The sequence below is a fragment of the Mesocricetus auratus genome, unplaced genomic scaffold (assembly GCF_017639785.1).
Source record: "Mesocricetus auratus isolate SY011 unplaced genomic scaffold, BCM_Maur_2.0 Super-Scaffold_100006, whole genome shotgun sequence".
In the NCBI taxonomy this organism is placed as follows: Eukaryota; Metazoa; Chordata; class Mammalia; order Rodentia; family Cricetidae; genus Mesocricetus; species Mesocricetus auratus.
Window position 1 is genome coordinate 101765519 of NW_024429190.1, and position 15390 is coordinate 101780908.

The 15390-nt window shown below is 43.3% G+C and overlaps 1 protein-coding gene across 15 annotated transcripts in view; it reads left to right on the forward strand.

Annotated features, from left to right (window-relative positions):
* Positions 1-15390, forward strand: part of Erc2 (ELKS/RAB6-interacting/CAST family member 2) — an 880091-nt gene that overhangs the window by 301398 nt on the left and 563303 nt on the right. For all 15 annotated transcript variants that reach the window (XR_002384370.2, XM_021231590.2, XM_013118849.3 and 12 more), the window contains one exon: positions 6796-6963. Coding sequence is in view for 14 of the 15 variants with exons in the window: in XM_021231590.2 (XP_021087249.1) it covers positions 6796-6963 (168 nt within the window). In the remaining variant the exon portion in view is untranslated. The remainder of the gene's footprint in view (positions 1-6795; positions 6964-15390) is intronic.

Genomic DNA, 15390 nt, shown 5'->3' on the forward strand with positions numbered 1-15390 from the left:
AGAAATGAAGAACTACAGCAGAGTGATTCTTGCAAACAGCATGCTGTGTGAAAGGAGTCACTCAGTCGCTCGTCACATGTTACTGTACTTGCGCAAGGTGTCCAGGCACAGGGTCTCTGTGAGTCACTGGTCAGTCAACAAGTCCATCTTGTTTTCCAGTCTAAGTGCATCCTGTTTTCTAGTCCTGGCTTCCTGCCCTGGCCTTGACCCTCTGACATCAACATCCAGCAGGAGAAAAACATGCTCTCTTCCACTTGGGGTTTTTCCACTGTGCTGTAAGCCTGTATATAAGACTGCTCCCTCCTACAAGAAAGAGAGACCTCTTGGCACTTGCAAAAAGACTCTCTCTCTCTCTCTCTCTCTCTCTCTCTCTCTCTCTCTCTCATTTCTCTCTCTCTTCTGACAATAAAGGCAGCACATGCATTCTCTTAGTACAAATAGCTGGACGTCTGGTCTTTCGTTTCCTGATACCTTGGGCTTGCTTGTGGCACGGGAGCTGCAGAAATGTACAAATCTACAGTATAGCGATGTGGATTTAGAGAGTGGTTTGTTATTAACAAAATATTAGTACTAGTTTTATCTTTGGGGTCTTTGAACTCCTCAGCCAGGGGTTCTTGGCAATAATTATAGAGTCAGGCATGAGTTTTCTCCCATGGAATGGGCCTAGATCCAGTCAGATGAACAGTTGGTTGCCCCCACAACATTCATGGCAGCATTTCACCCTGGATGCATATCTTGACGCATTGATTATTATTATAGCCTACACCTAAAATACAGGTGGGAATGATGATGACTTTCCCTCTAAACAACCTACAAAGCTCCTTCTGGTCCTATGAATGCTAGCTTTCTGGTCAGCACCACCCTGATTTCTTCATGTCCTGTGGCCAAAGTGTGTGGTGTCTTCCGCAGGATGATGAGCAACAAAGAGCAATGAATAGCCTGCATTGCTTTGGTTGTCTCCGGTACACCCCTGACCCAACTGGCACTGGATTTTTCCATTTGGTAACCTATGGCTTTGGGAGCAACATTTCCCCCTGTGTAGGTAAATCCAATTAAACACACACACACACACACACACACACACACACACACACACTGTTCATGACTCAAAGGAAAATAAGATTAAAAACAGGACTGAGGGGCTGGAGAGATGGCTCAGCGTTTAAGAGCACTGGCCGCTCTTCCAGAGGTCCTGAGTTCAATTCCCAGCAACCACAAGGGTGGCTCACAACCATCTGTAATGAGATCTGGTGCCCTCTTCTGGCCCGCAGTCATGTATGAAGGCAGAACACTGTATGCATAATAAATTATTGTATCTTAAAAACAAAACAAAAAAATGGGACTGGATAATGTCTGTACTGAAAATTGAATTCATGACACTAAGCTAAGGTGATATAACAAAGAAATTGACAGTCTCGAGTCTTCTGTAAGAAATAGTGGGTGCTGGGGAATTGGCTTAGTGGGTAAGAACTCACTGTGCAAGCATGAGGACCTGTGCCTGGAACCTCAGAATTCACACAAAACCTGAGTGTGACTATAGGCACCTGTGTTCTCATGCTAGGAAAGGAGGAGTGGCAGAAGTAGGATCACTGGGACTTGCTGGCCAGCTAGCCTAACTGGGACCAGGGGAATAAAAATGATAAGCTCCAGGTTCAGTGAGAGTCCCATCTCAGGAAACCAGGGGGGAAGAGATGGAGAACACATGACATCCTACTCTGGCTTCCACGTGCATGTCTACAAGATGTGCACACCTGTGACATACATGTGCACATGTACATACCACCCAACACATGCCACACACACACACACACACACACACACGCACTCACACACACAGACATGGGAGGGAGGAGGAAATGGAGATGGAGAACACGTGACATCCTACTGTGGCCTCCACGTGCATGTGTACAGGATGTGCACACCTGTGACATACATGTGCACATGTACATATCGCCCAACACATACCACACACACACACACACACACACACACACACACACACACACTGACATACACAGACATGGGAGGGAGGAGGAAATGGAGATGGAGAACACAGGACATCTTACTCTGGTCTTCACATGCATGTCTACAGGATGTGCACACCTGTGACATACATGTGCACATGTACATACCACCCAACACATACCACACACACACACACACTCACACACATACACTCACACACACACTCACACACTCTCTCACACACACACACATGGGAGGGAGGAGGAAATGGGGGTGAAAGTGCTGAAAATTAGTGGGATAAATTTCTAATTTAGGGAAAGCAAGCAAAATAATCCCAAAGAAGGCACAAGGAAGGGAAAAATTTAAAAATAAGAGCAAAAATTAATGGGCAAAACCCAGAAGTGAACTTGTCAGAACAGCGTTTCCAAAGCTGGATCTCTGATTTGTTGGTTTAATTTGGCATGCTCCTGATGAAATCAAGGAAGGAAACATCGGAGATAAATATTTGAGAAAGCATAGCCATAGATAACCACTGGTAGAAGGGATAAGTATGCTTTATGAATATTTCCTTCAAATTAATATGAAAATTTAGTTTCAATCTGGAATTCTTATTAGGGAAAAATACCAGCTTTCTATGTTTTCGTTCATGTTTTCTAATGAACATCAAAATAGAAAAACCCAACTTTACAGAAAAAGAAAATCTCCAAGCACATTGAAAGATAAGTGTGTACCAAAATCCAAGAACAGCAGCACTCCTATCCAAAACATAGATGAAAGATTATCTGCAAGCTGAGCCCATTAATTTTGAAAGATGTTATGTCGTGAAGTTTTCCTAGAAATACGAGAAACAGAGTGTTGAAATTCCATTGATATGACTCATTACAACATATTAACGGGGGAAAAGCATGGCATGGAGGTAGAATGTTGGATAATATTAAACATTCTTTAATGGTTGGAAGAAATGCTTGAAATGATTGTCATAAAAGAGAACTTTGTCAAACCTAAAAGTGCATCTTCCAAGATCTAATTGCTATATTTGTTAGTAGATAACATTATCTTTCTACATGTGAAAGCCAGATGTCAAACTAAAATGATGGAACATGGAAGAATTTACCCCCTTGAGACTCAGAAAGAAGACAGGCCCTGCTTCCCGAGCGGCCTTTTCACTCAGCTTGTGTGGACATCCACACAGTGGAGTTTTCCACAGGATTGTTGACTTCATGCCACGTTAGCTGGATTCCAACAGGGGACAGAGACGGCCAGTAGGGGATTGCCACAAGGTGGATGAACTCATACCATGCTGCTGGCTTTAAGAATGGAGATAGAGACTCCGAGTTGTCTTCTAGGTCAGGGCAGGAAGAGGCACCGATACTTTGCTGTATTTAGAATCATTGTTCAGTACGAGGTCAGGGGTGAGAAAATAGACCCAACTTCTGGGTGGGAAGAGTAGCAGCTGTGAAGAAGAGAGAAGAGCCTGGTGGTTCAAGTTGTCTCTGAAGATTGTCTTCAGCTCTCTCTTATCAGTGGACAAAAGTGTAGGGGGCTGGGAAAGCTGTGGGATAGCGGCGTTTTTGAGAAGCTGCTTATGGCCATGCAAGTTAGCATAGCTGCTTTGGTAAACATTTTTTTGTCTTCTCCGGTAAAATTAGTTTAAGATGTTGTGGTGGTTTTGAATGAGAGTAGCCCTGGGGGCTCTCACAGCTGAATGCTTTGTCACCAGCAAGTGGCATGACTTGAGAAGGATTAGGAGGTTTGTCCTTGTTTGAAAGTATGTCACTGGGGGTGGGATTTGAGGGTTCGAAAGCTCCAGTCATGCCCAGTGTCACTGTCTTCCTGCTGTCTGCAGAATGTAGAACTCTCAGCTCCTTATCCAGCACCGTAGTTGCCTGTATGTTGTCATGTTCCCTGTCATGATGATCATGGGCTAGACTATAAGCAAGACCCAGTTAAATGCTTTCTTATAAAAGATTGCCTTGGAGCTGGGTGTTGGTGGCATATGCCTTTAATTCCAGCACTCGGTAGGCAGAGGCAGGCAGATCTCTGTGAGTTAGAGGCCAGCCTGGTCTACAAAGCGAGTTCCAGGACAGGCTCCGAAGCAACACAGAGAAACCTTGTCTCAAAATCAAATGAACAACAACAAAAAAAAAAAGAGTTGCCCTGGTTATGGTGTCTCTTTGCAGCAATATAGCAGTGACTAAGGCAGAAGTTGGTATCAGGAGTGCGGTATTGTGATAGGCCTGACCATACTGTTTATTGGAAGTGTAATGGAAGATTTGGGGGACTTTGGATTAGAAAAGTAGTTGGGCACTTTAAGCAGGGGATAATGGGCCACCCACATAGGTACATGGAAGACAATGCTGAGGGCAGTTTGAACAGTGGGGGCCCAACTCAGAGGAGGAATGTTAGAAAGTGGCCTGGAGACCGTTATTGTGATATTTTAGGGAAGAAGGTGGCTGCTTTCTTCTCTTGTCCAAAAATGTCCACCAGAGGCTAAATTGAAGAGTTTTGGATTAATGGTGTTGGAAGAGGAAATTTCAAGACAGTCTGGCATTGATTCTGTTGCATGGTTATTAGTGGTCTCTGTTATGTAGATCTATAATGAAAAGGAGCTCCAGGAAGCAAAATGAAGCTAAGTCCACTACTCAGGTCAATAAAATGTTTAAAGATGCTCAGTAGAATAAAGGGAGTGGTGATGTCAGGACAAGACTCCACCCAGCTGAGCTTCCAACTTGTGAAAAGGAGTTAAAGAGATGCTTAAGCAGCGAAGAAACCATCAACAACAGAGGGCTGATGCAGACATAATTGCACAAGGGATCCATGTCTCAGCCCTGGCAAGCAGATCTAGGCAGCCATAAGGTTTTGACTTCAGAGTGAAGGACACAAGAAAGGGGTTGTAGAATCTTCCTTCTCAGCAAAGGAAAGCTGTGGAGGCCCCACCTGTATCAGAGGTGCCCCTGAATGCAGGCTCAGAGAGAACATTGTGTGAAGCTGTGAAGGTGAAGCCTGGATTGTATTGGAGACTCCAAGATGTTTGGAGATGCCAAAGTGGGAGGTTACCTGCTGAGGAGAGCTGCTAACAGGGAATGGAACCAGTCCAAGAGAAAGAAACGTGTTGCAGTCAACACAGCTGAAAGGAATTGGAGATCTGAAGAGCACTTTGGCATTAGACATGGAGATGCAGAGTTTGGAGTTTTCCCTGCTGGTTTTGGTCTTGCTTTAGTACAATATTTCTTTCCTATGCTCCTTTTCCTTCCTTTTGGAATGGTAATGTATATTAAGTGCCATTGTGTGTTGGAAGTATATGGTAGTCTTTTTGGTTTTGATTTTCCAGGGGATTACAGTTAATGAGACTGCTATGATTCTCAGCAAGTCTTTGAACTGACTTCTATACAGTGTTAAGACTGTGATATACTCTAGGGACTTTTGATGTTGGACTAAATGCATTTACATTATGATCTACATTGCATTATTCTATACATTACATTATGGCTATCCTTGTGAGGGTCAGGGAGTATAATGTGGTAGTTTGAATAGGAATGGTCCCCATAGGCCAATATATTTGAATGCTTAGCTGTCACTGAGTTGCACTACTTGAGATGGTTTAGGAGGTATGGCCTTGCTGGAGGATGTGTGTCACTGGGGGTGGGTTTTCAGGCTTCAAAGGCCCAAGCCAAGCCCAGTTTCACTCTTTTCCTGCTGCCTGCACCTCCAAACGTAGGACTCTCAGTTAGTTCCTTCTCCAGCTCCATATCTGTCTGCATGCCACTGTGCTCCCCACCGTGAGGACAGTGGAGCTCTGAAACTGTAAGCATTTGCTTACAGAATACCTTCCTTTATAATTGCTACCACGGTCATGGTGTCTCTTCAAAAGCGGTAGGACAGCGACTAAGATGGCTGTACATGCTACATGGTCCAGCAACTTCACATCTGGAAGGAAGCTTGAGAAGATGATGGTTATATGGGCGTGTCTTATATATTTTCAGAGTAGCACTGTTGTAAAGATTGAAAATCCAGGACAAACACCAGGTCAGTAGCAAAGCTGATACGTAAGTTGAGGCGTGAACTCTTGCAGTAGAATGTTCTTCCTAAGTAAAGAAATTATTGAATTCTGTGTGCATGGGTTTACACGGACTTTTAATCTCTAGAGCATTAACACTTGAGGCATATATAACACAAAATTTTAAAATATGAAAAATAATTCTGTATGGATGCCAAAGTTAATGGTAGCTAGGAGGTAGCTAGCTAAGAGGGCTAGGAAGAGACAGATGTGGGATGGTATTGATAAGATTGATTCTAATTATATTATTTTTGTTTTTTTGGTGACTTGAATGATGAGTGCTTCTTGCATTGCTTTTTTCTTATGCCTTGTATATATTTTATGCTCTTTTGTCTTCTTTATGTTTAACAGAAATAAAATAAAAGCCTGAATTCCTTGAATTATTTTCTGTTTGAAGATTGTCTCGAATGGTATACTTGCATCATTGTCTCTACTGTGAACTTGTATCTTGGGTTAAATGACTGTGTCCCCCCCACCCCTGCCATGGTTTGCATGTTGATAGTAGACTTAAGGGTTTCAGAAACAAGTAGGTTTTTGGCCGTGCTTTCATGGCATTGGAGATCCAGGGTCTCAGTGAGGTTGGAAAGTGCCCACCTACTTACTTGTCTCGGTAGGGCTTCTTCCAAACCAGGGCCATGTCTCTCAGCAGATTCATGGCATTTCCTGCTGGATCCATTTCCAGCTCTATTGAAAACAGAGAGAAATGAGTTGTTGTCAAGTGCAAACTGTTTGAATAGACTTTTCTCAGATTTTGCAATTGTCTTGTTTTGCAGATCGACCAGTTGAAGCAGGAACTTTCCAAGAAGGAGTCAGAACTTCTTGCCTTACAAACAAAGCTTGAAACCCTTAGCAATCAAAATTCAGATTGCAAGCAACACATTGAAGTGCTTAAAGAGTCGCTTACTGCCAAAGAACAGAGGGCTGCCATCCTTCAGACAGAGGTAAGGTACTGTCCAGGGCTCTGGAGAACAGGGACCCTTCGCCATATACAGTGTTTTTCCTGAGGAGGAGCTTTCTGTAGAGAACCCCCTTCCCAAAACTGTTGTGGCCAGATGTTTCACATTTTTTTTCAAACATGGTACCTGTTGCATGTATCATAGCTTTGGGACTCCCACCTGGTCTAAGGTTGCAGCAATTCCACCAGACCAAACATGTGACTCTTTCTGCAGGGAAGAGAGTCTCACACTGAAATGGGTAAATAAGGATGAAAACAGGGTTCATTGTCTCCTGCTGATTTGTGTCTTGTTATATACCCAAGGAGTTTGCTTATACTTAGAAGTTTTCTATCCTATTTTCCATTGTTTAGAGCTATTTACTTATTTATTTTTCTATTTATTTATTTGTTTGTTTGTTTTTGGAGTTGAGAATTATAAGGAACTGGATCTGGAATGATTACATTTCATCAAAATCATAAAATGGGTTGGATGGTGGTGGCGGCGGTGCACGCCTTTAATCCCAGCACTCGGGAGGCAGAGGCAGGCAGATCTCTGTGAGTTTGAGACTAGCCTGGTCTACAAGAGCTAGTTCCAAGACAGTCTCCAAAGTCAGAGAAACCCTGTCTCAAAAACCGCCCCACCCAAAAATCATAAAATGGTTAGATTAGCCTATGCCTTATATGACATCATCTGTAAAGGTGATTTCTTACTAATTTTCCAGTGAAGAAAGGTAGCATTGTATGTTTCTTAAAGGAAATATTGCTGTTATTTCTGTTTCACACTTAGAGGAACAACAAAAAGCATTCTCCCCCTGGAAAAAACCCACTCCATGTGTTACTATCCTCTTTTCTTGCTTCTTGTGGTTGGATTACACCATTCTGTGTTGTAAGAAATGCAGCACACACACACGCACACACACACGCGCGCGCACACACACACACGCACACACACACTCACACACACACACATACACACACACATACACACACACACTCTCACACACACACACACACACACACACACACTAGTTGTATAACTAAAACAACTGTCAAAAGCAGTAGGAAATATAGCAAAGAGGGTGTTAAGCCAGGCTGATTTGTATATTGATGTGCGTTACTCTGCGAGAAGGCAACATAATTGGCATGTGTGTTCTCTGGGGCTCTTTGCATCCTGTCTGTGTATGTGTAGACTTGAAGGTGGGTAAGGAGGAGGCATATTTGCCTTAGGAGTCAGTTGGGTTGCTGAGTAGGTCTGTGCCCTCAGTCAGAGTTGCATGGGCATTTTCTGTTTTGATTCATGGATTTTATGGGATAAATTGGAAGATAACTTCCATCTCATTTGACAGGGCATTAGTATAGCGTGTCTAGAACTCTGCTGTTCAGTACTGAGCCATTAGCCACACGAGGCTATTTAAATTTACTAGTTTAGCAAGATTTCAGATGTAGCTCTTTAGTAACTTTACACATTTAGTAATGCCCATGTGGCTAATGCCTGCTGTATCGGACATTTCTGCCCTTTAGAAGTTGTCAATCTAGAACAGGATTGCTTGGATCCCAATATGGCCTTTTGCTCTACTTTATAAAATACCGTTAGAACCCACTGCATCTATTATTCTCCGTGTCTGATTTTTTTGCTCTCATGGCAGAGTTGTGCAGCTTGGGTGGCCCACAGGGCTGTCTCGTCTTTCGTGGAGATTAACCACTGACACTCGCAGTGTGATCTTTGTGAAGCAGGTCCCCTGAGCAGACATGGACTGTCAAGTCAGGGCTCCTTGCTTTCGTATTGAGCACAGGCCAGGTAATTTGCTGACTCCTGTTCAAAAGCACAACTGTTGCTTTACAAAGTACCTTTCCATATCTGTAGTTAAGGTTATTGTAATTAAGATGACGTGAGTTGGGTGGGAGGAATTCAGCCTGCTTGCCCAGACAGGTACCCAGTTTTCCCCACAGTTCCTCTCCAGAAGGCAAGAGTGAAAAAAGCCAGTTGAGAAAGATCTCTCCTTTTGTTGTCTTATACGGCAGTCTGCCAACCCATCCTTCTTTCAAATTAACAGGGTTTAAATTAGACCCATATATATTTCATGAAAAAGATAGAGGTGACATTATGTGGACAGCTTCTGTCCCATGTTCAATAATTAAAGGACCCAGCGGAGTGATAGGGCTTTGAAGGAGAAATGAAGTCACTCTCCCTGTGAGGACAATGGGATGGCATTTCTACACCCCTGCTTTGATGTTGAGTGTGTCACATTAATAAGTCTATCTGCTGAAACATCTAAGGAATTTCCTTTTGCCTTTTTCCTTCTATTAAGAATGCTGTGTATAGATATAGAGGAACAAGATGGACAGTGATGTCCACCTCTTGAAGAAAGCAATTTAGTTGAAATTAGCTCTAATCTTTAGATCATACAGGGAGGGATTGCAGCAGGGTAGAATACACTGGAGTGTTTTCTCCTCTCTTTAACTCAACCAGGAAAACCACACTCTCCCTATCTCACAAGTGGTTACTTAGTGGGAGAGAGGTTATTGGATGAGATATGTCCCATCTCATTATGCCCTGCGTTGAAAGATGAGAGTTAAAACGCATCTGAGGGATGTGGAGTTCACTCTCAGAAGAGGTGACATGGGACAGTTGCTTGTGGTTTGATTTCTAACTCATTCCGAATAGCTTGCCAGAACCCGAGAGAATGGGAAGAGTCTCGCTGGCTTCCCTGGAATATCTGTGTTGCCAGCTGGCTCTAGCCACACATCTGCAATCCAGTATCAATGATAGCTGCCACTGGTCGTTCCTCTGGAGCACAGTATGGTGACAGCTGACTTGGCAGAATAGTTCCTGTCTTTGTGCTTGGGAGGTGGTTGGATGGAGCGTGTGGTGAGAGCCGGGAGGCAAGCTGTCTGGGTTTGTGGCTATGTGGCTTGGCTCTTTGGTTGGCTTGTTTTAACTTGTACAAATACCCAGGCACCCTTTGACATGTGTGCAATAAATCAGCGGGATAATAATTACACATGTACAGAGATACACCACATGAGTCTTAACATAACATTTTACTTTTTAAAATAGCTTCAAAGGACCTCACAGCCACGTCTTATTTTGTATTTCCCTTAATGTTTCCTATACACCATCTACCCTGCCAGCAATGCATGCCCCGCTTAGCAGTTGGGGTACTAATAAATTGACTTGGGTTTTCTTGGTTTTGTTTTTTTTTTTTTTGTTTTTTTTTGTAATTATCAAGATATCCAGAAAATAGGAAAGATAAAGTCCTAGCATTTATTTCATTTTTAATTAAGGCATTTTAAAAAAAATGAAGGAATACAGTGTTTATAAGTGGGAAGTATGTGAATGTTACAGGAATCTCCCTGTTATCATATGTATGTATGTATGTATGTATGTGGGAAGGTCTGAATTCAGAGTTCAGGAAAATGTTTGTCTTGCTTGTAGTGAAGTGCTCTAACTGCAAGTTGAGTTTCCTATATTGCTGTTATTGTCATTAGTGTTGTTTCTGTTGGTTGCTAGGACACTTGAACAAATTTAGTTATTAGTGATCTACTCTATTTTATCTTTGTGAGTTTCATCTGAAACTTTAGCCTATGTTATAATAGAACACAGACTTTCAAAATTCAATGTAGCTACCTTTTAGTGGTGTTTTAAATCATTTTTCTCCCCTATATTTTTCCCCCTCTCTCCACCCTCCCAGTCCCTCTCCCTACACCTGCCATACCCCCCCCCCCCCACCGCCAGAAAAACAGAACGCTCCTCCTAGGGATAGCTACCAAGCATGGCCTAACAAGATACAATGAGGCTGGGTACAAACCCTCCTCTCATGACTGGGTGTAGCAACCCAGAAGGAGGAATAAGGGTCCCAAGCACAGGCAGAAGAATCAGCGACGACTCCCACTCCCAATTTTGGGAGTCTCACAGGAACAACAAGCCACATAACCATAGGTATATCCAGAGGACCTAGCTCAGACCCATGTAAGATCTGTGTTTGTCACTTCCGTTTCCGTGAGCCTCTCTGAGCCCTGCTTGGTTGATTCTGGGGCCTGTTGTCATGCTGTCTCTGACCCTCTCTGGCTCCCACAGCCATTCCTCTCCCTCTTCTGTGTGGTTCCCTTGGCTCTGCCTAATCTTTGGCTGTGGGAGTCTCCATCTGCTCCCGTCGGTTGCTGGATGACGCCCCTCTGATGACAGTTGGTCTAGGCACCAGTCTGTGAGTACAGCAGAGTGTACTGTACACTCATGCATTTAATCCCAGCACTCGGGAGGCAGAGGCAGGCGGATCTCTGTGAGAGTTCGAGACCAACCTGGTCTACGAGAACTAGTTCCAGGATGGCCTCCAAAGCCACAGAGAAACCCTGTCTCGAAAAAACAAACAAACTGAATCATTTCATTGACTTTTCTTTCTACAGTCGTGTTTGGTTCTATCCTGGGTCCCTGGGGATTCCTGGCTCTGGTTCCTGGCCATCCAGGCAATGTCAGGCTTGGGCTCCTTCTCATGGCATTGCCACAAGTTGGGCCAGACATGGGTTGGCCACTCCCACAAGTCTGTGCCACCGTTGCCCCAGCACATCTTGCAGGGAGGACAGATTATAGGTTGAAAGTCTTGTGGCTGTGTTGATGTCTCAGTACCACAGCTAGGAACTTTGCCTGGTTATAGGAAATGGCTAGATCTGTCACTACCTAAGCGACCATTGGTTCTGTTCCCAAATTAAGACTTCTGCTTCTGCTTTCTGGTAGAACATTCTTTTCTCCTACTTGGCATGATTATCAGGTCACTTGTCATGGCAATTCTTAAGCATACTTTCTAGATGTGCTATACTGCAACACATTGTTCAAGTTTTTTTTTTTACTAATTTATGTTGTAGATATGTCGGGGAGGTGATCTATATGTCTAAGTACTTCTTAACTAACAAGGAATATAGGGGTTTTGTGCTCCAACAGGCAAAGGACAACATATGCTGGGCAAGGGGGTAGGTTCTGTAACAAAGGTCTGCAGCTTTTCTTTTTATAATGTAATCAACCCAGAAGAGAACATTATATAATCTGTAGACCCTCTTTCCATAAAAATCCCTCTTGCCACACATACTCACTTTCACATGCAGTGCCCTCGAGTTCTTCCAAGATTAATGACTCTGTGGACTGCATCATGTGCAGATTTATTTAAACATATTTTTGTGTCACATATGGTGTGGGCATTGTTCATATGTCATTGTGACACGTCAGTGGCCCTATCCACATTGGGCACAGACTGTGTTCAGCACATGGCTGTATGGTGGAGAGCTGGTTTACAATGCCATAAACGCCCATCAGTCTCACTGCCACTGGTTACCAGTAACCCCACATGGGACTGGTAGACTTTGTCTCCTGTTTATTGTCTAAGAGCAGATAAGTAAAGAGAGAAAAGAAGATGGAAAGAAACATATACATAACTAGGTCCTCATGAGGTTAAAGTTTGCAAACTATTCAAAACGTCTACTCATGTGTGCTGTAATCGAAGCTAATATGGTCAAAGTTACTCTGAAAAACCTGGCTTGCTTGGCTTGTGTCTTTGAGGAAAGGTCTTGTGGAGGTGCAGACTCTCCTGGCCTCAGTACTGCAGAGCTTTGCTGCACATGCCTGGAGACAGCTGCTTGGCTCTACTCAGCCCTTCCTGCAACCTGTCCATAGGACACAAAAGTGCTGCAATTAGAAGGTTCTTTATTGAGTGCCTGTTGTCTTCGAGGGGCTTGTCCACAGGGAAGGCATCATTTCAGGAGTCTCTGGTCTTGGGCTTCTCCATTTAGTTTGATTACCAGAATGTCTGACCAGTGCTCTGTGGCTGCCAAAGTGAGTTCTAATAACTGCAGGTTAAGTGTTTTCAATGTGACTTGAGTTAACCTGGGTTATCACCTGTAAAATCACTCTTTAAGTTGCTCTGGTTTAGCCGGGCGGTGGTGGCGCAAGCCTTTAATCCCAGCACTCGGGAGGCAGAGGCAGGCGGATCTCTGTGAGTTCGAGGCTGGGCTGGACCGACAGCCTCCAAAACAATACAGAGAAACCCTGTCTCGTAAAACCAAAAAAAAAGTTGCTCTGGTTTCAGGTAAAGACAGATAGATGCAGAGGAGATGGTGAATGAGATGTCTGTGGTCTTTGGCAGTTGACTGTTTTTACATGAACAAACTGACACCTATGATGATCCTACTGAATGGAGGGCTTGCACAGAGACCTGGAGTTTTATAACTCTGTCTTAATATATGAGTTAACGAGTTCACTAGGTGTGACACTGTCCTGGCTAAGAAGGATGGGCTTGGATCTTCCAGGTAACATTATGGCTGAAATAATAAGGCCATTGCTCAAAGTCTCAGAGATGTCAGCATTTTTTAGAAAGTTTACACTCTGTAATGTTTTTATTTTTTGAAGATGTTTATGGTGTGTGTGTGTGTGTGCATTTGGTTTGTGTACCAAAAAGTAAAGAATTCATGAAGTTAATTACTGTGCTCTGTCTGGGGGGTATAGAGCAAGGTGCTCCTTAGATTTTCTGTGATCCACAGGTTGTACTATTTTAATCTTATTTAAATTGGATTTTTAGCAGAAGTGTCATGATCATTCCCTGGAGCTTGTGGAAGGTGCTGATAGAGGGAGGAGGTGTTTTCTCAGCCCCTGGTAGCATCGTTCAATGTGTGAGTCACCAGTGACTGAGTGTGATCATTTGACCATGGAGCAAACTTGGGCTATAATTTTTTAAGATGACTCATAAAACCACATTTCTAACAATGAATATGTTAAATGGATAAAAGAGCACATGTCCTTATACCTTTGTCTTTATGTGCTGAGACAGTTGAGACAGGCTCTCTGCCACCGTTTCTGGTGGCTTGATGGTTGCTGTGATGGAGTCAGGAACATTGTATGGTCTATAGGATTGTGAGACTAGGTGCATTCACCATGGTACCTTGCACACAATTCTACATACTCACGATCTACTCAGTCTTTAACACACAAGCTTGGAACAAGAGAATAGTTGTCTTTGTTTATATATATATATATATATATATATATAATTATATGTACATATAATTTTGTGTAGGATTCCTAGGGAGGGACTTCTGCTTCCCTACTCACTGCCTGCCGCGGTTGCCTGCCTGGAAATGACTTTATAACCACTTCAGTTCAGACTTTAAGAAGTTCAGACTTGAAGTTGTTACTACCTTTTTCTCCAGATAGACTTCTGCTGGTTGTCCTGCTTAGGCAGCGCATTTTCAAATGCAGGCGCTTTTTAAAAAGTTTTTAGCACACAGCCAAGTCTGCTTTGCATGCTCTCTTAGCCTTTGCCAGCGAGAGTACAGTGCTCTACTTTTAAGCTTTGCAAGGGATGTCTTTAGAATTAATAAATTAAGGGACTTGGTGAAAACACACACACACACACACAAGCACACGCACACATGCACGAGTGCACACACACACACACACATACTCACACATACAAGAAAGGCCTCTTGCCATTTATATTTTTCCAGTTCAGTCCCCTTACTGGCTCACATTTTTAAATGTTTTTATTTGGCGGAGAAAGGCATCATTTGAAATTTTTATTGATAACATTTTTAACTGCAAGAAAAAGACGTAAACCTGAGAGCAGTAACTCTCACGGTGGCCGCAGGTGGGAGGTCTGCAAAAATGCTTTATTGGCAATAGGAAAAGAAATGTTGGGAACCGCGGTCATTATAGGGGTCACCACCTCTGCCGCATGCATCCCATTCCCATTTCGAGAGCAAGAATGATGGCAGCACCCAACACCACACTTTCCTTCTCCTAGAGTCTACGGCTTCTCTCTTTATTAATGGTGTAAAAAGTTTGGGGTCACATAAAAACGAGTCAAGGTCAGGCTCTGTGAGACCCAGAGTGGTGAAAGTGTCCTTGCATCCAGCCAGCGAAGGAACAGGCTAAAGGGGTTGACTTGGCTGTCTGTAGGTTTTAACTATTTTATAGATTTCAACTACCCTGCTGTGTTAGTCAGGCAGCCTCTTGCTTTCATAAGGCACACACAGGAAAGGCCTGTGACAAAGGAATGGAAGTGAACGCCGGGACCGTGGTGAGCTGTGGTGCAGCAGTTTCGGGAACATTAGAAGATGGTGCAGATAGCTACTGACACCATTCCTTTCCGTAGGTCAAGAGTCTAGCACAGTTGTTGTCTGAGTTCTCAGAGAATGCCTTATTTAACACCTTGTTAGGATGAAATTGCGTCTGACTTTATAAACACAGGTGTTCAGTTGGAATCCTAATGAACTGTGAAATAGGTAGATGTCTAAAAGGAAATTCTATAAATTGTGAACAGGGCTCTGTCAGCACACTAAATGGATTAGGAAAATTCATTGTCTGCCCTGTAACTGAACGCCGGTATGATGCATGCCCCCCGAATTAGTCCTGAAAAGCCAATAAAACAGAGGAAGAAAGTCGAGTCTCAGA